At 50.1% G+C, this 21,331-nt stretch overlaps 1 protein-coding gene across 1 annotated transcript in view; it reads right to left on the reverse strand.

The window, feature by feature from the left end:
- LOC111156660 (solute carrier family 22 member 23) overlaps positions 1–21,331 on the reverse strand; it is a 170,687-nt gene that overhangs the window by 37,987 nt on the left and 111,369 nt on the right. Inside the window, exon 4 of the mRNA XM_022517689.1 lies at positions 9,531–9,699. Within this exon, the coding sequence (XP_022373397.1) occupies positions 9,531–9,699 (169 nt within the window). The remainder of the gene's footprint in view (positions 1–9,530; positions 9,700–21,331) is intronic.

Genomic DNA, 21,331 nt, shown 5'->3' on the forward strand with positions numbered 1-21,331 from the left:
CAGAATCCTCCAGCTTCCACCGCGTAGCGAGATGGAATGTCGGAGCACATCCTGGTGAGCGCACAGTGAGGGCTAAAGAGCTGGTAACGCTGGCCTTTAGAGGAGAGGACATGGAACTGAAGGGCCATGTTCCCACGTTCACAGATCGTCTTCCACTGGGACTTGGAAGCAGTTTCGTTGGCCACAGGGGTTCCCATTATTTTACATAATCTCTGCAGACTCAGAAGTTAAAAATGGGGCAGTCTCTTGCCTGAGGGCTCCCTAAAATGCCATGCCATTAGCAAATCCCCAAACAGCAAGTCAGAGAACATTCTGATCTCACTTTTAATTGCTCACCCCATTGTTAGGATTGAAATGTGGGCTACCATTTTTATTGATGCACTGGCCTTGGTCACGATGAACCTAATCTTCCCCCATCTAGATAATTTGTGGACAAAGAGGATTTGAGCAAACTTCTTTTTCGGCTTTCAATTTCCCAAAAGTGTCCTCAAATTAATTATCTGATAGCCTGTAAAAATAATTATTGCAGAATTTCAAGTTCCCAGAAACTATATGGTTTTTAGGATTCACCTCTTCTACTCTCCTTTGAGGGAAAGATTTGCTGGTGTGACTTCCCTGTTGGTATAGCTGCATTCAGTTTTCCTCCTGCTGTGCTGGGAACCCGGCAGCCTTCCTTTACCAGTAATAGAGTTTGCAGCATGTGGTACTTTTGATTGGCTTCTGAAATAAAATGGCTTTTGATGGAAGAAGGTATTGTGTCCCTCAAGTGTGTGTGGGCAAGAAAAAAGACTGAGAATCGCTAGAATGAATATACATATATACTGTGCGCACACACACACACACACACACACACACACACACACACACACACAAATATATATAAAATTTTAAGGGGTCTTTTAAAATCATTTCCACAATGACAAGAAGCAAAATTAATCCTTCCATTTAACACAGTTTTTTGAAGTCCCTGTTATGGAAAGTACTGATCGCCCAATGATTTTAAGAAACGTTTTCGTACATATTAGGGAAATGCTAAATAACAAGAGGAACTAGAAGACAAGACCCCCCCTTGGTGAGAAGTGCCCTCTGTGCCCTGTGCATGGTGGGCCAAGGCTCTCCCCATCTCCCCATCCCCCCCCATCTCTCTGGCATGCTGGGTGGCGGTACTACTAGCACCATGACTGAGAGGCCACTGGTCCTCATTCCGGCTCTGGGTTTTGGGTGGTGGCTTTCATGCCCCCGCTCCGCGTACCAGTTCTGGGACTGCAAAGCAAGTTGCTGAATAGCTCCGTGCCTGAGTTTCTCCATCTGTACTAGGGGCCTTCCTAGCACCTCCTCCAGAGGCTCATCAGGAGGACCCAAGGGGCCAAATTATTGAAAGTGCTTCGTGGTGCCTGGCTTGGAGCAAACCCTCCAGAAATGTTAAAAATGAGTATGATTCTGGCCAAAATATTTCTGATGATATCTGAAAAGAGCCAGTGACATTTAGGGCCATTTACATTTTAAGGCTGGATATTTATCTAACCCTAGGCCATTTAAATGTTTCACAATGGCTCTTTCCTTGAAATTTTTTAAAAAATTAAAATCCCTTTTAGCACATACCTTTATCCTAAGAGTTTTGTTTTCCTCTTCTACCCTGCGAGTTCCTTATGACAGCGTGTTCTCATTTCCTCTGTTTAAAGGTTTACCTTGCAGTCGGGGAACTGATACTGTTACTTATTCTCAGGGCTCCGCCGTGCGGCTTGATCTTTCTCTAATTTCCTCCTTATTTCCCATATGGTTTATTATCTCCTTCTTATGCCTTCCCAGATGCTTTTGATGATCACGCTGATCGCCAGCAGCACTTTTTCTCTCGTCAGGATGAAACTCCAGCTGAACAAAGCACGGTTAATAATTCACCATCTTCACATATTTCCAGCCTGTCTGTTCTTTCTCGAAGCAGCTGGGGCAAAAATACATGTCTGGTGAGTCCTGGATGAGAATCCTCCCTAACTGGGTGCACGGCTGAGGGTGTTGGAGGAGAGCAAAGGAAAACTGCACCCTGTCACACCGAAGGCAAAAACTCAGTGAGGATGCCCCCTGCTGAGCCTCCTCAGAGGACAGGACAGCAAGGGGGGAGAAACTTGTCCTTCCCATTACCCTTCAGCACAGGCTGTAACTTGAGACTCCAAAACTCATTCGCATCTGGGTTTATGTTTTCATAGTGCAGATAAAATTGTTAGATCCAGGACCCAGGTTTTTTTTTTTTCCTTCTTTCATCTGTTCTGGGAATACCTATGACTTCTGTTGTCTGAGATGATAAGTCGAATTTGTTCTCTGCAGTGGAATTGGACGGGACAGCCAGGCCTTGCACGGTATCTCCCTCGTCCTCAAGGATGGGATCTGTTTCCTTTCCCTGCAGAACCGAGAAACCTCTTCCTACAAGAAGTGTGGCCCCTCCACAGCTGACTCAGATCTTCTTCATGCTTCGACACCATCTTTATTTTGGGGGTATGCTGGGTCCCTCAGTCCATGTGCAAGACATCTGGCCTTTATTCTGTGACAGACCCATCCTGCTTCTCGAATGTGAACCCTCCTCAGCATCCCCTGGAGGGATTCTTAAGCCCCAGACCACGTGCCCCAGCCCAGACATGTGGACCCAGGCAGTAGGCCTTGGGTGGAGTCTGAGAATTTGTGTTTCTAGCACACTCCCAGGTGGCAATGAGGCCGCTAGTCCAGGGACCACACAAGGAGAACCACTGATGTTTGACAGCCAGCTTGTAGTGACTTTCTCACACTTTTGAGTGTTTTGGTGAAGCGCTTGGATGCCCTGGTTTCCCCAGCAAAAGCCAGGAATAGACCCACCGACCAATTCCAAGGGTGAACGGTTACTGGAGGGCGACACGCAGAAGCTTGCTGCGGATCCCAGGGAAAGTGTCCCTAAAACATTGAGACACATTCAAACCAGGGTGCGTCCCGGGGCCTCTGCCACAGAGGAGGCCCAGGCTGTGAACATAGTGATGTTTCTCCTCCTGGCTGAGGGGTCCACTGTGTTCATGGCAGCACCCCCACACCCAGCCAACGCCGCCTGTGGAAGGGTGGGTGTTCTCACGTGGCGATAGGAGCCCTCCCTGGGGACCTTACTGAGTCGGCACCACCACGGCCTCCCGGCACACGCCGAGTCCAAAGCTGATGCGCACATGCTTGTTTTCGTGAATAATCGTGTGGGCTCAGCATTAGCTTATGTCTGATGGTGTGGTGGGGTCACGCATCAACATTTTGGAAGAGCGGCACAGACATCTTCATCTCTCACAATCCCTACATCATGCTGTCCCCGCCAACATTTCAGGCGGATACCCCGCGGTGCCTTCTCACTCTGGCTCGGTCTCCTGTAGTCAGATTCACCCAGAAAATCTGAGGCCACCTGCCCTGTGTGTCATCTTCCCGATCTTCCACGCTGTGGTTTCCTAAGACGTTCTCACCTAACGCAGACCTGGACCCCCGGATGCACTGCCCCAGGCTGTGCCCTGCCCCAGGGCTCCTGGCAGAGGAGAACACTCTGTCACCGAGCTGTGTGTCTTGGGGCAGGCTGCCGCTAGCTGGCAGGGACGGTTTTGTACACTTTGTGCAATTAGAGAGCAGCAGCCCTCCCAACCACCCCTTCCTCCACTCTGGGCTCACCCGCCACTTGGCACATGGAAGCAGAGGTTCTCTTAGGCTCTCCCTTCACCTGGTTTTGAACACCCAATCTGCGCTTCCCCCTCTCCCACCAGCCCCACTTGTTTTCTGTGACCCTGGAAGAATTCCTCATTTATTCTGGAAAAAGGATAGGTCTGTATGGGTTCCTTCTGGATGACCCTGATGCTCTGCTGCCCTTCCTTAAGCGATCATGCATGTCCAAGTGAAGTGACAAAGCAGGCACTTCTCTAAGGCTCTGGTGTCCTGAGGGACAAAGACAGTGGGAGATCTTAGCCTCGGTTACGAGCAGCAACCGTGGAGTCACCCACCAGCTCTGCCAGGATTCTCATTCACGTGAGAAATCTTCACAGTAGTCTCTCTCCTTCTGTTCTGGGTTCCTAACAATGTGCCTAGATTTGATTCTTCGAAGCATCTCACATCCCAGCGAGCACACCCTTTCGTTTTCTTGGGCTGCTCAGCTTCCGAAACTCTCCCTTCACCGAAGCCCTTGCAGGATAGCAGCTAGTTCTCCCTGGACCCAGAGTGAGCAGCAACCCCAGGCAGCGTGGGCAAGGATGCTCCTCTTTGATCGAGGTCCCCCTTGGGGGCACAGGTCACTGGCATACCATGTCCTCCCGGGGATCCACCTGTACTCATCACAGCCCCTGCCAAACCCCACCCGGTCCCTGGGCACATCACACCTCTGCTGACTGGTTTCTCCAGCTCCAGTCTCCCTTCCTTCCAGAATATTCTGTAACCCTGAAGCTGTTGTAGGGCTGTGCATTCATCATGCCTTTTTATTTCCTATATTTTCTGGTGTTTCTGGGAGGGAAGATGGCCCCTCACCCCACATTAGCCAATTCTTAGCGACAGCCAACAATTCACCTGTGAGTGCACCTTTCAAGTACAAACCAACCGATCAGAGCCCCAACCCCACCGCCTTCTCTGTGGGCTCTCACACTCCAGCCACTGCCCACCCGCTCTAGCCACCCCAGAGCCAGGTGCCAGACAACCAGGGACAAGCCCTGAGTCACAGAGCCTGCAGAAATCACACTAGCCAAGCCAGAGCCAGCTTACCCTGTCCTGCCCCTTTCTTCCGACCAGAACAGCCGGGAAGGCTCCTGCCCTTGTTCCTCTCCCTCCTTCTCCTTCTGCCTCCTGACCAGCTGGTGCTTCCCTGTGGGGCTCCTGGGACACGGTGTGCCCCCAGCTCTTGGGAACTGTCTTCTTGGTGGCCGGCATCTCCTGACCCACCAGCCTGGCCTCCGCCAGCCACCGCCCTGGGGAATATTAAATCCACACTTCCAAATGGGCTGGGTTTCACTCAGGGCTCCCAGCCCCCTGCAGGGCCTCCTCCAATGCCCTTAGGATTCAAGATCACACCTTTCCTCATTTACTCTCTGACTCTTCCCTCAGGACAGGACTTGAGGCTCCAGTTTCCTGTGGGGCTTCTGTCCCACAGAGAGCCCTGTGTCCCCCCACCCCAGGAAACAGCCCAGGGCCATGGCTCTCCTGCCCTCATAGGCCAAAGCAGACCCCCTAGCACCTCTCACTGGGGCGGCTCCTGAACACACCTGGGCCTCAGGCCTCTCCAGGTGATCACCCCATCCACTGCAGGGTGGGGGTGGGGGGAACACCACACTGTCTCCCTTGGTCCCAATCTCGGCCACCCTCCCACCAGCCCCAGAAGCAGACCTTGTCAGAGCACATTCCTTCCCTGCTTAAACCTCCATGTGTCTGCGTGGCTTTTAGAACAAACCCATCATAGGACACCTGGGTGGCTCAGTCGGTTAAGTGTCTGCCTTTGGCTTAGGTCATGATCACAGAGTCCTGGGATTGAGTCCCATGTCAGGGTCCCTGCTCAGTGGGGAGCTTGCTTCTCCCTCTGCCTGCTGCTCCCCCTGCTTGTATTCTTTCTCAAACAAATAAATAAAATCTTAAGAAAAAAACAAAAAAAGGACCCATCATGCTGAAGGCTGCACAGGGTCTGACCCTCCTGTGTGTCTGACCTTGTCCTTCACACTCAGCCCCGCTGGTGGTCGTTCTCGTCCGGAAGTCACATGGAAGCAAGCTTTGGTCCTGCTCTTCCCATTTGCCTATCTTTCCACCCAGAACGTTGTGTGACTTCCTCTTTCTGATCCCGTATTTAGGTGTCAGCCTGAATGTCACTCCCTGAGAGACGCTTTTCCCGACCACTGCTTTATGTCATGTCCCCAGAATATTATTCGCTCCAGTATGGGTTTAAGGTTTCTGGGCTTCCTCCCGCCCCCCGTGCCCACCATAATGCAGGCTTCAAAGGAGGAGGGATCTTTGCTCCCATGCATGTGCCGTGTCTGGAATATTTAGTAACTGGGACAGCATTTGGCACGAGGTGCTAGTAACTACCTTAATAAATTATTCGAATCAACTTCTTCAGATTGCTCCATTTCCTAGAGTTCCTGGGAGGCAAATTTCTCAACCAATAGCTTCAGACCGTCAGAACGGAGTCCCAGGGGCTCTGTGAGTTCATCCTTGGCAAGCATTGTCTTCCATGTGAGTCCCAAGTGCCTGGTCCAGCGACTCTCCACGTGAGTCCCAAGTGCCTGGTCCAGAGACTCTCCACGGGAGTTTTTGTTTTTGAGCCTGAGGGTCCAATGAGCTTCGCAGGTTCTGACATCCATTTCTCAGCCTTACTGAGCGGCTGGATCTGGGGCATACTGTCATGGGTGGTGCAGGATTCACGGCTCTGCTGTCTTACACGTGGCTCATTTCTGCCCGCCATCCAAGGCGTCAGCCAGCTTTGGAGGTGAGCCCCTGTGGCGGGCAACACTTCCGAATACTGTTGTTCGAGCAGGACAGTTCCTGGCTTCATTCCAGGAGCTTGGTTATACATGCATGAAGGGCCTGGGGCCTTAGCTCCAGCCCTTGGGACGGGTCATAAGATTCAAGCTCCCTGGGCCTCTTTCTGGTCCAGATGCCCTGCCCGCTGCCTCCATATCCACTCCAGCTTGAATGTTCTCCTTGGCCTGGGCCCTGGGAGTTGCCCAGCAGCTCACTGCCTCCTGGCAAACTACACAGAGCATGTGGGGGTGAGGAGTTTCCTGCCTACCGTATCACGTGGCAGGGTGGCTGGCAAGAAAGAGCCAATGCTTCTTCTGGAGCCTTTCAAGGCGAGAGGTGAAGGTGGGCTGCGTCTCTCAGCACTAATTTCTTGGACCTGCCCCCCATTACACCCTGGCTCATCGCTGTAAAGCAGCTCACATTTACGAGCACTTGTTGGAGGGCAGACATGTGCCAAGTACCTTAGAAAATAATATAAATACAAAATAATGATGACAATGATCACAGCTAAGATACTATATTTGGGAAGCGCTGGTCTACCCCGGACTGCGGTGCCAGAGCTGCGACCACATGGCATCAGTGACTTGGAACCTTCATCCATCTGCTGGTCTGAGTGCGTGTTTTACTTGTCACAGTACCCTGGATGCCCTTTTCACTAGAAAATTTTGTTTTTACACTTGTGGGTTTCAAAGAATTTTTTTTCTTAGGTTTTATAGTATTATTTAAAGAAATCAATGTCTTCCCTGCCACTAAACCCTGATATGCCTTTTAAATTTAAGTAAAAAATACTTAAAAATTTAAGTAAAAAAAAGTAAAAAATTAAGTAAAAAATAAGTAAGATCAACAGGAACCCCAGTCCTTTACCATGTAGGTCAGTCCCCCAGACCTAATCCAAAGCCTTCCCTGCTGTTGCTTCCCACACAGGTGTCCTCCTACCTGGGGCAGGTGGGTCAGCACCTGGCGGAGACTCAAAGCCTAGCTCTTATAGGAGTGTGAGCTTCCAGGTGGCTGTGCCCATCCTTTCCCCAGGCCTCCAGCACCCCCCAAGGGGCCAGCAGACAGCCCCGGGGGCCCTTGGGCACTGCAGTGAGAGGAGGTGGGTGGGAGGACGCCAGACCTCACAGAGGATCCTCTGGGGCAACAGTGCTCCCTCCCAGGGCCAGGGCCTCCAGTGGTCAGAGACAAGAGACAGAAGCTCAGGGAAGGCAGGAGATAGCACTGCATGTGGTCAGAGTGGCCTGGGTTCCAGGGCCAGCTGGGTGACCTCAGTTTTGTCATCTGTACAGTGGGGTGATGCAGTATGAAGACTGGATAACCTACTACTTGTACAGAGCTTGCAATGTGTGCGACATGAACATGGTATCAGCATTTGTTCAATAAATAAGTGCCCTTGAATTCCAAAACAAGCAAGGCCCTGGTCTAGGCACAGCAAGGGAAGCAACAGGAAGAACTTGCCTAGAAGATAGAAGGAAGACCTGCCCACTCCATCCTGCTTTGGGAAACGATTTCATTCTTTGCTTCTTAACACCCTGCTGGAGGGAGCAGGAGGTCCTGAAAAGCGTAGGGCTCCTACAGGAGCGGGGTGATGTCCAGGCCCAGCTGGCACGCAAGGCTGCCCGGAGTGTGGCGGGAAGGAGCCCAGAAGGGAAGCAGCGCACAGTTTGGGCAGCTGTCCCTGATGAGCGGCTCCCCAGCAGGTGGCCTTTCTTCATCCCTTATTGCTAGCTCCTTGCTGCGGCCGCCCAGGTCCTTCTGATGCAGTCAGCACGAGCAGAGCTGGGCTCTGGAGGAAAATGCACTTGTTCCCTCACTCACTGCGGGTTCTCTGCTGGAGGACCTCCTACACGGTGGGGCTGGGGCCCAGCACCAGGAAGGTAACAGGTAGGGGCTTTCTCCCTGTCCCTGGCACTGTAGAAAAGGAAGCCCAATTAAGGAGCCTTCTCTGCTCCAGTGAACACTTACAGCTGGGACACAAACTTCTTGCCAGAAACCGGGTTTCCATTAGTGACCCAGTCAGCGCAACACGGCGACGCATGTATTCTCTACACGACGTACACGACAGGGTCTCATACTCATGTGCGAAGGGAGTGTTGGGGCAGGGAGGGGCAGTGAAAGAACGAAAAAGAGTAATTTATTAAAAAAAAAAAAAAAAGTCCCAACATTCATTTTTTTCCCCCTAAACATCTCTCTACCCAAGAGTGGGGTTTTTCAACCTTGGCGAAGCATCAGTCCTCTGGGGAGTTTAAAGAAAAAAAACGAGCTCCCCAGGTCATACTTCCAACCAACCTAGTGTGTTCAGTTGTTTTTTCCCTGCTGTCAGCCAGCCAAAAGCTTAAGTTACACATGGTTCTCAAAGGCCTAGTGGACTGGTCAGGAGCAGGGGCGGACAACTTCCCGGAATGGACCAGAGAGTAAATATTGGGCTTGGCAGACCAATGAGACTGTTGTACCCTCCTCAACTCTGCCATTGTGGCATGAAAACAGCCCGAGATGACACGTATAATCATGTGGGCATGACTGTGCTCCAATGACACTTTTTTTTTTTTTTTAACCGAAACAGATGGCGACCAGATTTGGTCCACGGATTCTGGTCTCTGCCCATCCCTAATCTAGAGGAGATAAGGGGGCTTTCCTAAATCACTCCTTGAATGTCTCCGCAGTTCCCCCCCACCCAACACAAGAATATTCCTTTTGCAAATCTATCCATAAGAATCCTATCAAAATACCCCAGCAAGCCGGCCTCTGGCCAGACTGATGGAGGTAGGTTCTCGGAGCGGGGGAAAGTGCACTTGGGGACTCACTCTACTCTCTCTTGCCCATTTTTGTGTGTGTTTCAACATTTCCCAGGATACCAGGTTTAAAAGATGAGATTTTATAAAAGAGAAAAGAAAATGCCCTCACCGAAAAGAAATGCAAGTTGAAACGAACCAGAAGCTGGGGGACTGCGGGCCCCCAGTCGTATGTGTCCCTTGTCTCCTCCCCCGGGGGGGCGCACCCTTCAGAAAGCGTTGGCAGAAGCAGCAGGTGGTGAAGCCTGCGGGGAGGATACTCACGACCAATAGAGCAGCATGAGCAGGAAGGGACAGATGATGAGGGCCTGGAGGACCTGCCAGTCCCGGCATAGGGCGGCCAGCCCAGGCATGAGGAACTGCCCCGCCATGGCCACGAAGCTCGCCACCATCGTGATCATGAACCGTTTTCCGGGGGGGCACAGCTCTATGCCTGGAACACAGAAGGGACAAGAGAGACGTGAGTGCCCTGCCCCGTAGCCCGGAAGAGCCACAGGGGCACCAGGGTCAGTGAACCTTCTCAAACAACCAAGCGCTGTAAAATTGAATTGTAAATTTGCTGGCCGCCACGAGAGCTCTACGCCATACGTCAATGTTGAGATCCTTGTTTTTACAGCTGGATGAGTTGGGGCCTGAACTGGGAAGGGAGAGATGGTTGCTCAAGGTCATGGAGCGAGTCAGTGGCAAAAGAACATTGTAATTCACAGTCGCTAAGCCCAGGAACCAGGAAACGCTGCTTCGTGTGTGGGGTGGTGTGCACATGGCACAATCCCACGTTCTCTGCTCTCGGGGTGCTACCGAGCTTGCTGGAGGGCGGGATCCGTCTCGTGCCCACCTGCTGCCATTCCCTCCCGGGACGATGCTGTGTTAGAGGACACCCCCCACCTCTGGACAGAGCTCCTGGAATGTCCATGTGCTCCCTCCCGCCACCTGCGCCCTCCCTCCTTCTAGTCCTGACTCCCGGCCTCCTTTGCAACTGTGAGTTCCAGACAATCTCTCTGCATTGTGAGACCAAGACAGACCAAGTGGCATCACGGTTAATCTATTTGAACAAGACAAACCCCCCCCCCCCAAAAAAAACCAAAACAATCCATAAGGCAGTTTTGGAATATGTAGTAAGCTTCTCCTCTCTGCTGGAATTCTGCAGCCTACTGTGACAAGGGGCTGTCGCACGACCCCTTCTCTGTCCCCGTGAGATAGACAGCTCCTCCGGCAGAGGCAAGTCCAATTCATGCTCAGAGCTTCAAGACAGCATGGCTGTCTGCCTTCCATAAACGTCTCCTGGAAGGAGGGACACCATGGTCCCCCTTGCTGGCAAGAATCTATGCTCTTAATTTGACCTTGAGTAAAAAAGGACTTGAGACGGTCACAAAACCTTCGGCCGTAGCACCCGAGCACCAGCCAGTACAGACCCAGAATGTGAATCCCTATCATCAATGTCCTCCACTCTAGAACCTATGCTGAGTTTGATACATTTTCCCCCCTACGGGGCACGTCGGTTTGTTTGCTAGTTATCTTCTATGAAGTATTCCCAAAAGCTTGCTTTAAAAAAATAGAAGAAGTAGAGTTAAAATGACTTTCTAAAAAAGAAGAGAGACCCTTGGGAGAGAATACGTTTTATACCTGTTTTCAGAGACCGAGGATCGTGACTGCAGCCAATGGGCTGCTGTTGTTTTGTACGAAAGGCAGTACGGAGGGAGCAGGTTGGAGGGGAACACAGACACATTACACTTGGCCATACGGACAGAATCAGCCCTAACAAAGGCAGGGCCCCACACGCGCCCATCTCCACACCAGCTCTACTGCACGGAAAGAATACTACAGTCATCAGAACTTTCACTGCTACTTGGCCACAAACACACAGATGATCATCACGGCGATGTGCAAGTGGGAGAGAAAGCCGGCCTCGCTACCTATGGCTTATAAAGGACGTTTTGCCATTTAATTAAGAAAACAGGATGAAGCAGCCCTCTCCCAGCCATTTACTGTGACACGGTTCCCTTCGATAAGCACAGGCTGGGTTCATTTAAACAATCACTTCCTAGTGGGACGCGGGTATTCACTCCAGATCTGGCATTTCCGCTCTTAAAAATAACAGGTCAGGGTCTTTACAGAAAAGACCAACCACGCAGGTGCTAGCTTCCACTTAGTAGGCACAACCGGTAGAGTCGCCACGGAAACCAGCAATGGGCACAAGCCAGGATGAGTTTGCCGCTTGGGGCTCAGCTCAGGCTGGTCTCAGAAGAGGAAATGTAGCCCTGGGCCACCCAGATAAGCTTTAAACAGAGCCAGAGGGATGCTGTTCAAACAGCACGACAGCTTCATGTCAGCGGGCAGGCAGGTGCAGCAGGCATGGCTTGCAGCAGGGATTTGCTCTTCCCTGCCTCTCTCTCTGATTCTGTGGAAGTGTGAGACCATCCACAACTACCACAGCTTTACTATAGACCCCCTTCAGGACATCTCATCCCACACGCTAGTCTACACTTCGTATTGTCGCACGTAGGATCCCAAGGCAACTTCCCCAACAAGGGTGTGGGTTTGTGGAGGCCTAAGGAAAGTTATCCCTTGATGAGCAAATGATTCTGCTGTCTGACTTCTGACCACGCCCCCCCATGACATATGTCAGCGTTCCTGTCGACATGACAGTGATTAAATGTCATAGTTTCTCTCCCGCAGGGTTCTCGTGTCCCTCTCCCACAGGTGGGCGGAGGGCTTCTCTAATTCCTCGTGAGGTCCTGAAGTTTCTGTGTCACCTGAGAGCTTCTTAGAGATGCAGGATCTCAGGCTCCACTCGGACCTCCAGAATCAGCTTCTGCATTTTTGCAAGATCCCCAGGTGACTCATTGCAAGGCATAGGCTCACGGTACTTCCCCCAGTGGTTACCCCCACCCATAGCGCGAGAAACATTTTTGCCTCCCAGATACAATATCTGAGAACTGAATATGTAACATCATTTCTAGAGCTCTCCACTCCTGCTTTTGCAAGGAATGTTAGTGGAGATTTTACTTTATTTCGCCAGGTAGAAAATTGGACGAGCATTCTACCGATCTTAGCATTACTCTAATATCTCAGCATTCCTGCTGGGGCGATGGAAAAACACAGGGATCTGATGGAAGGACACAGGTATGACACTTGCATATAATAACCTTTCTGCCTGGACTCACCAGAAATCCCTTCCAAACTGTCCAAAATCCACTATGTTCTGAAGGTGGCTATAAAGATGTTTAAAAAAAAAAAAAGCAATTATCAAAGAACCACAGGCACTTTAGGCTTGCCATTAATCACATGTTCCTTTTGGATGATGAGAAATCAGTTTTCCTGAAGTGGAAGAGAGGAAGAAATACAGCAGAGCATTAAAGCCTTGAGTCCTGGTGTCTGATAGCAGGGGACAGGGATGCCAGGTAGATGGTTTCCGCCCACAGAGGGCCTGCTCCTGGGCTCTGCGAACAGGAACCCTCGGTGAGGGGTTCACACACCGTGGAGATGGCTACAGCCACGAGGCCGGGCCACTGGCCTTGGTCTTGAAAGGCAGGAGGGATGCCTGGGAGGCTCAGATGATTAAGTGGCTGCCTTTGGCTCAGGTCATGATCCCAGGGGCCTGGGATCAAGTCCCGCGTCGGGCCCCTTGCTCAGCAGGGAGTCTGCTTCTCCCTCTCCCTGTCACTCCCCCTGCTTGTGCTCTCTCTTCCTCTCTCTGACAAATAAATGAATAAAATATTGAAAGGCAGGGAAACCTGGCCACAGCAGGGAATGGTGTCCCCAGAGGCACCGCCTCCTCAGGACCTGAGGATCACAGAGAACAGGCCACCCCCAGGCAGGCTTCCAAAGCTCTGCACAGCCGGCTGGTCAGTAGCACTGGGCGCTGCCCAGGAGGCATGCTCTGTACAGCACTCCTCACAGCCACTTTCATAGGAGGCCGGCCCTAAAGTCATCTCAGCAGGTTTTCACTCACAGGCAGCTGACTACTCCCCTTCCTTATGTAAAACAATTAAGTGTCTCTCTCTCTCTCTCTCTCTCTCACACACACACACACACACACACACACCATCTTAGGTGAGGCATTGTAGATTCAAATGTGACAAGCCTGGATTCTGGCGCCAAACGGCCTGTGGTTGACTCTGTCCCCAGCACTTATAAGCTTGTGACCTTGGTTTGGTCATCTGTGAGTTCTGTGCCTCAGTTCTGTCATCTGTAAAATGGGCTATTGTGAGCATTAAATAAGCACAGAGTGGCTGCATATAGAAAATGTGATATGTTGGCTTTTTGAAGTAATAATATGGATTATTACCATATATAATGATACAATTATTGCCAAGTCACTCTTTGGTCTCATTTGACCTCTTTATTATTCATCTGATCTGGTAAATTTCAGAGTAGGACTGAAAGGGTGCGCACTGGCTCAGCCTGTACAGCATGTGACCCTTCATCTCTGGGTTGTGAGTTCGAGCTCCACATTGGGTGTAGAGATTCCTTTAAAAAATATATAAATGAGAAAATATATATATAAATGAATGAATGAATGAATGAATGGATTCAGGGTAGAAATGAGTTTTGTTCGAAAAGCCTGAACAAGAGAACCTATAATGACACTCTACACTCTTTCTTCACCATATATTTTCTTTCTCGGAGATTCTCTCAGGCCTAGCAACAATCCATCATTAAAAAAACAGAACCAAGGGAATCCAAGAAAACCACATCAGAAATCCCTACTCTTAAATGATTTTTCCCTTAATGCCCTAATGGAGAAGGCTGAGAAGCTACTCTTCCCAGCCTGATAGACGTGGACAGTAAGCAGAGGAATTGCAGAATGTTACGAGAGTCTAACAGCAGGGAATGATGCCTTGGTGGAGGCACTGGGCCTGCAGAAGCGGTGCGGTGCGGTGCGGGGGGACAGCCACAGCAGTCTGAGTACGCCAGGTACACGGGCAGCCCGACGCCCCTCTGCGACGTCTGCTGGAAACCTGGTATTGGGGCGGGAGATCTTTTCAGGGGCTGTAACTCTGGGGAGATTCGTTTTTCAGAAGCTTTTGGATCCTTACAAACTTCCTGGAGGACAAGAAGCATGCTGGCTGGTTGAGCCATTCCTGGTGATGGAGGACAAAGACCCAAGGGGAACTGGGTCATCACAGCGTGGGGCACATTAACAAGCCCACAGCTGCTTCACAGAAGGAGGGTGTGTGGGTCACTGTGATGGGTCAACTAGGTTCTAGGCTAGATTCTCAGGGAGTCAATCAACAGTAAACTAGGTGTTGCTATTAAAGCCCACAGTCAGTTGACTTGAAGTAAGGGCGATTATCCTAGATGATCTTGGTGAACCCGACTCAATCAGTAGCAAGGCCTTACAAAACAGAGCTGAGGCCTCCCCGAGGGAAAAAGAGAACATCCCGCCTGTGGATGGCAGCTTCACCCTGTGCCCGAGTGCCGGCCCCTCCTTCCTGTCAGCCTGCCCTCCGCATTTCCAATCTGTGTAACCTGCTCCCGAGACTGTGTAAGCCTATTCCTCGAGGAACATCTCTTCCTGCGTATCTCCTCTGCTTCTGTTCCTCTAGGTGAGCCTCGATACAGAGGTCGGACTTCATATGCTCACATGAGGTTGCACAGGTTCCCCCATGAGGCCATCTCTGAAGCTGCGGCCCCAGCCGGCCACCTGGCCTTCCCACAGTGCCGCCAGCATGGATGGACATCCCGTACCCTGTCTCCCCTTCCAGGCCAGCCTGAACCTGCCTCCCCAGCCTCATCTGAACCAAAGCCTGTGAAGGTGGCATCATCATTCTACTCTCCTGGTTAAGCACATAGATGGTCCTTAGATGGGTTCCCTGGACTGGATGACAAAGTGACATTGGGGACAGGTCAGGGCACATGCAGCGTGGGCACCCTCCATCAGAGACAGGCCAGGCAGAGGAAAGTTTTAGAGTTGGGGGCGGGAGCAAGACCTAAGAATTAACCCTCAGAGTTCAGAGAGGATTTCGTCAATTCTGCACTAAGGAGGAAACACCACGATGGCTTTTATCTTCATTTCAGGAGCAGGAGGCCAGGGAGAAGATGCTTTGTCCTGCTGACCGCCTCCCTACCAGGGAGCTGAGGGTCATTCTGCAGAGGGAACAAACATCTCGCTAAGGGCCCATCCAGCTTGGACTTTCCACAAACCCGCAAGAGCCACGAAGAGCCTTTACATGCAGATGCATCAAAACTTCAACACTGCCACTCAGAGTGATGGCATCTGAACAGAAGTAGCTGAAACCAGCCATGGGGTCTGAATGGTTTATAAGGGTGCAGGGCCTCAAGGGTGGGTCCAGGTGGCTCCAACCCTTGAATCCAGCTCCCCTGGGACCTTTGAACTGGGAGCTCCTCAGTGCGGCTGCTACGAACCCCATGGGCTGGTTCCAGGACGCCTCTGGGGGAACCTGGCTGATCAGGAGACACTACAGGCCGAGCCTAGATGTCAGGTGACAGCTACAGAGTGAAGTTCTTCTAGGAAACGCCCCCAAACGTCCATCAAGAGCTTCAACATATGCAATTGCCTCCTTTGGCAGAAATCAAAGGTTCTGCCTTCTCATTCATGCATAAATGTGTCATCACATTCAGCCTGATGGGATTTAAAAGCAGACAGTTTAGGGCACCTGGGTGGCTCCGTTGGTTAAGCCACTGCCTTCAGCTCAGGTCATGATCCCAGACTTCCGGGATTGAGTCCTGCCTCTGGCTCCCAGCTCGGCGGGGAGTCTGCTTCTCTCTCTGACCTTCTCCCCTTTCATGCTCTCTCTCTCTCTCTCTCTCTCTCTCACAAATAAATAAATAAATAAAATCTAAAAAAATAAAAAAAAAATAAAAGCCTACAGGTTAGCTGGTATGCAACACCAAACAATAACTTTAGAAAGTGCCGATACAGTTTAATTAGAAACAAAACACCCTGTTCAAGTCGAGCGGAGTCTCCGAGGATCCACGCACTCAGTACTGGGTAAGGCAGTCAGCAGGACAAAGACCTGACCTCCTGCTTAGGCCCCCTCCTGGGCATGCGGCGCTGTTGGACCAGAGGTACTCAGTGTGCTGAGAAGATTCCAGGCAAGGAGCGCTAGGTGAGAGACAAAGCTATGTGCTGGCCTCAGACAAGCTCATCCGAGCGCTGGCGTCTGAGGGATTTGCTGGCAGGAAACAGTCTCTTCCCACCTTCCCAGCTCCACCAGCACAGTTACCTCACTGTGCACTGGATTTGGGAATTATGATTGTTTAAGAAAAAAAAAAACAAAAACCACTTTGGAACCAGGCTTAAAAAGACATGTCCCATCCTTCTAGAACATGTAAGTGAATAAAACATAGCCGTATTCTTTCTTACAATATCTGTTTAAAAAACTGTGTCTGCTTGAAATCTGTATTTTCTTGGGATTGCTAAATGCTCCCAGCTCTTCTGATGTGAGCCTACAGGATTTTTCTGGATCCGAGCTGGCCAGCAGGGAAGGGACATATGGAGTCGGCTGACCGCACGGACACCAGAGAATGAACCAGCTGCCCGGGGAGCTCGGTTGAGGTCCAGGGATGGGGACAGTACGGTGCAATTCCTCCCCTACTTCTTTCAGGCCGGGTGAAGCTACTCACCCTCTTTATGCTCCTGTCCTGTCCTCTGTGAAGGAGATAGTAACTGTGCCCACACAGCATATCTAGCTGCTGTTAAAGGCTTCCCACTTGCTGTTGTCCTTGCAGACCTCAGGTCGCTTCCGCAAGGTTCTGCGTGGGGCGCGTGTCACCAAGACACTAACGCCAGTGAATTCAGTTCTTCCACAAGGGACCTAAACTACCCTGTGTTTTAGGCAAAACTTGGTCAGAAAGGACCCAAAGCATGTGGTATGACGTACAAGCCCTGTAGGATAGGATTCTTATTTCTCAACAGCCTCTGTGAGCCAGGGGAAGCTGACAAGGCTACCTGGGAAGAAGAGTCTCTTGTGGGAAGGGCCTTCGCCCAGCCGAGGTTGTGAGATGTCAGCTGTCCCTCTCGTCCTGCCTCTCAAGTCCCCCTTGCAGAGCTTCATGCTAGCCATGAAGCCCATGCCCAGGCCTACCTCTTCTTCTCTCACTGATTCATACAGTAGATTCCAAGGAAGGAAGCAGAGAGGCCTGGTGAGGAGAAATAGGCCTGTAAGTGTATAAAAGCACACACTCCAGGGCACCTGGGTGGCTCAGTGGGTTAAGCCTCTGCCTTCAGCTCAGGTCATGATCACAGGGTCCTGGGATCAAGCCCCGCATGGGGCTCCCTGCCCAGCAGGGAGCCTGCTTCTCCCTCTCCCTCTGCCTCTTCTCCCTACTCATGCTTGTTTGCTCTCTCAGATAAATAAAATCTTTAAATTAAAATAAAAGCACATGCTCCTTCTAACGGGTTTGGCACACTTCGATTGTACACCCTACTTCATGGGAGCAGCTGGCCCTCACAGCCTCCCCGGCTGCACGGCCCCGGGTCACTCTGACTGGACCCAGGACACCTGTCCACACAGGGTGAGCCGTTACAGCGCTGGGCAGAGAGAGGCAAGACCCACTCAAGAAAGGACAGCATCTCCCCAACACTGTGTTTAAGCACCAAAATTAAACGTGATGCCTGGGAAATGAGACCGCCAGCAACACAGGGCTGATGGGCCACCATGCAAGGGGGAGGCCCACAAAGAGGCCGGCGGGGCCCCATGCAAGAACATAAGCCATTCACAGAGGCCACCTGCTCAAAGTCTCGGTCCTTACACAGGGAGCCCACTCTTCCGTCCTCTGGCAGCCCTGCCCTATTATCAGTCAAACAGCTCAACAGCGCAGGGCGCCCTCCCACCTCCCGTGGGAGACCGGCGTTGGCAACACCGCCTGCCTCATTCCGGCACAGACTCCCTCCAGTCTGCCCTGGCTCAGCCTCGCAGTTGCTGCTGCCCACCTGGATGCCACTGGACACCCCTCCCAGCGGCTCTGGAACCCCTGTGGGTGCCCCCTCACTCCCTTCCCAGCAAGGAGAACTCCCTTCAGATCCCTCAAGGGCCTCCTGCCTCCTGACACCTGTGAGCCTCTCCCCTCCTCAGGGTACTCGCCCTCCTTCCGGCCATTCACCCAGCTGGGCCTGTAAGTGAATGTGCCACTCAATAATTATGGCCCCGGCTGAGACCACAGGGCCCCCAGGATCCTGAAAAACAGCCCTCTGGGCATGTGATTGTGGAATTCCTTATTATAGCAAGAGGGCCTGAAATTGCCAGTCATGTCGACTCAAATAGCATTCAATGGTATGACTGTGAAAGGTTGCTATTATCAGAACAGCTCTGAATCTTCCCTTCTCCGTGGAAAACTCCCTTTTCCTCCTCATTTAGGACCTGCCAACATAAAGGAATGGTCAGAAGAGTCTGAAAGGCTGTTCCCTCTATTTAGAGAAAGAGAAAATTAGAAAACACAGCCACGGAGATATTTCTTACGAATCACATTCCAGTGTCTTCCAGACTCGTGGATATAGGCATTTAAATCTCAAATGTAGAAATGCTCAATTAATGACCAGCTGAGTAACCTATTATAATGTCTCCACTGCTGGCCTGAGTCACCACTCCCACGCACTGTGGGCCAAGCGCTCTGGGAGGCACTTTTCACACATGAAACTCACTTCATTTGCACAGCGACTCTATGATGTAAGGGTTGTTTTTAATACTCATTTTATACAAGAGGACCCTGCAGCTCAGAGTAATTAAGTGACTCGTCCAAGATCACAGAGCTAAGGAAGGAACGAGGTGGGAGTTGAAGCTAGCGCCTCCCCCCACCCCTCCCCTCCCCGCTCCTCAGGCAGGAGCTGTCTTCAAACAGAGCCCTTGGTGGGTACGGACTCTATTCCTGCCAGAATCTAAGCTCCATGGAGGCCAAGGCTTCTATGCTTTCACTCATCACCCTTCCTCAGAGCCTAGGACAGTGCCTGGCACACAGAAGGGGCTCAGATGTTCCATCAGATGAAAAGCTGCATAATGCATTCTTCCTGTCTAGATCACTCACTTTACCTATGTTCCTCCTTTCTTAGATTCCTACAGTGGGATCGATTGGAGTTACGGCGGCTGAGATCAGTTGGTAAATCTGCAGAAACTAGTCTTACGTGTGAGCTCATCATGGTCCACACAGTCACAGGCTGATCAAAATTTGGGGACATGTCAACCATAAAGCCCAGTTACCCAATATGAACCATAAAGTTGTTTCCTTTCCAAAAAATACATTATTTCTACTGATTTACATTTTTTAAAAATAACATTACAATTCCTCAAAAGGAGGAATGAGGATTTAAATGCTCCGTAATGTTTCTGCTCAGAAACACTGTTTAAAAACCAGCGACTGATGTTCAGGAGGACATGCTTAAGAATTTAAATTAATACTGCCTTTTTTTTTTTGTATTTAATAAGATTTTTTGGTATTTAATAATATATATTTTTTTCTGGTATTTAATAAGAAGAAAAATCCAAGAAGAGAAATGACTTCAAATGCCCGAACGGCCTCAAGTCCACAGTAATCCTTGCAGTTCAGATCTACGGCTCCTTTTCAAGCTCAGTGAATGCCCAGAGACGCAGAGTGCATAGTTTTAGGGTCAAGAACACACTTTAAAAGTTACTGTCCAGGTTTTCCAGTTGCCAGTTCCAAAGTAATAATCCTCAAACTTCATTTTCTCCAGTTCTGTCCATGCTACAGATCGAGATCACACTTACTGATTACTTCTTTTTGCATTATTAGATTATGCACTTGAGCCAAAGGAAGACTCCCAGGCTTTGCGATCTGAAACAGCAGGTGCGGCCACAAAGAACAGTCCTAAATTAGTTCCAGCTCTGACTTCCAGCGGCATGCACTTAGCTCCCCAAATGTCCGAGGGCAGAGATTACCCAATATTTATTTCTCATCATCATCATCGCCTATATTGTCATTATTTTATGAGACTGGCAAGGGATCAAGAACTTTGGGGCTAGGTTTATGGTAAATAGAATGTATCACAATGTGAGTTCATAGTATCATTACTTGTAACATGTAGCAATAGTGAATGCATTTCACTCTTTGGAATAATTTTCCTAATTTGGGAAGAATTATTAGTAACTTAAGTTTTTCTAAACAGGGCTTTCCTTTTTTCTTATTTTCTCACCTTCCCATCTTCTCTTGTATCTGTACTTTAATTAAAAAAAAACCCAACTTTTGCAAGTTTGCATATTTGCGAAGAAGAGAGAAGAGTGTATTCAATCCTCATATACTACCTGCTAGGGCCAACAATGATCAGTGTTTCGCTTCTCTTGGTTCTTCTGCTTCTTTTATCTCTTTCCTATAATATTTTAAATCAAATGCTTGAAATACTGTCATTTTACTTCTAAGCATTAATGTATGGATGGCTCTTTATTAAAAGGACATTTTCTTATGTAAAGACAATACGGTCATCACATCTAAAAAAATCAATAATTCTTTAATATTGTTTCATATCCAGTCCATAATCAAATTATTCAATTACCTCAAAAAAGTCTCCACCTGGTTGTACTTTTAAAAATCAGGTCTATACGCTGCACATCCTTTAGGTTTCTTTCAAGCTAGAGAAGCCCCTCGCCATCTCCTTCTCCCCCATGACACTGTCCTGGTGAAGAAACCAGAGGGTTCTGGTCTTATGGGATTACCTTCCCATGGTTCCTTCATAACCTGGACTAGAAAATCTAGACTTAAGGATCTGGTTGGACTCAAGTCCAATGGTTTAGGGAAGAAGGGTTCATGGGTAGGTCCAGACTTCCTGTCACCTCCCCCACGAGGTGCACCGGCTTCCAATGATGTGAAGTTCAATCAACCAGTCCAGTGGGGACATCTCAGTCTCCTGTCCCGGAATCATCCACTAACATTCCTGCTACTAGTTTTGCCATCCCCTGATGATCAATGCCCATGTCAGTTACTTCATTAGGGAGTACAAAATGGTGATTTGGTTTTCTAATTCCATCATTCATTTTCTCACCTTGAATTATTTGGCAAAGGACTTAGTTAATTCGGAAGAGGCAGCAGTGTATAATCATGATTGCTCCAGGTGACGGACAATTTCACACATCATGTCACCCTCCCACGGTACT

The sequence above is a fragment of the Enhydra lutris genome, unplaced genomic scaffold, assembly GCF_002288905.1.
Source record: "Enhydra lutris kenyoni isolate GAN:26980312 unplaced genomic scaffold, ASM228890v2 scaffoldscaffold48, whole genome shotgun sequence".
NCBI classification, from domain to species: Eukaryota; Metazoa; Chordata; class Mammalia; order Carnivora; family Mustelidae; genus Enhydra; species Enhydra lutris.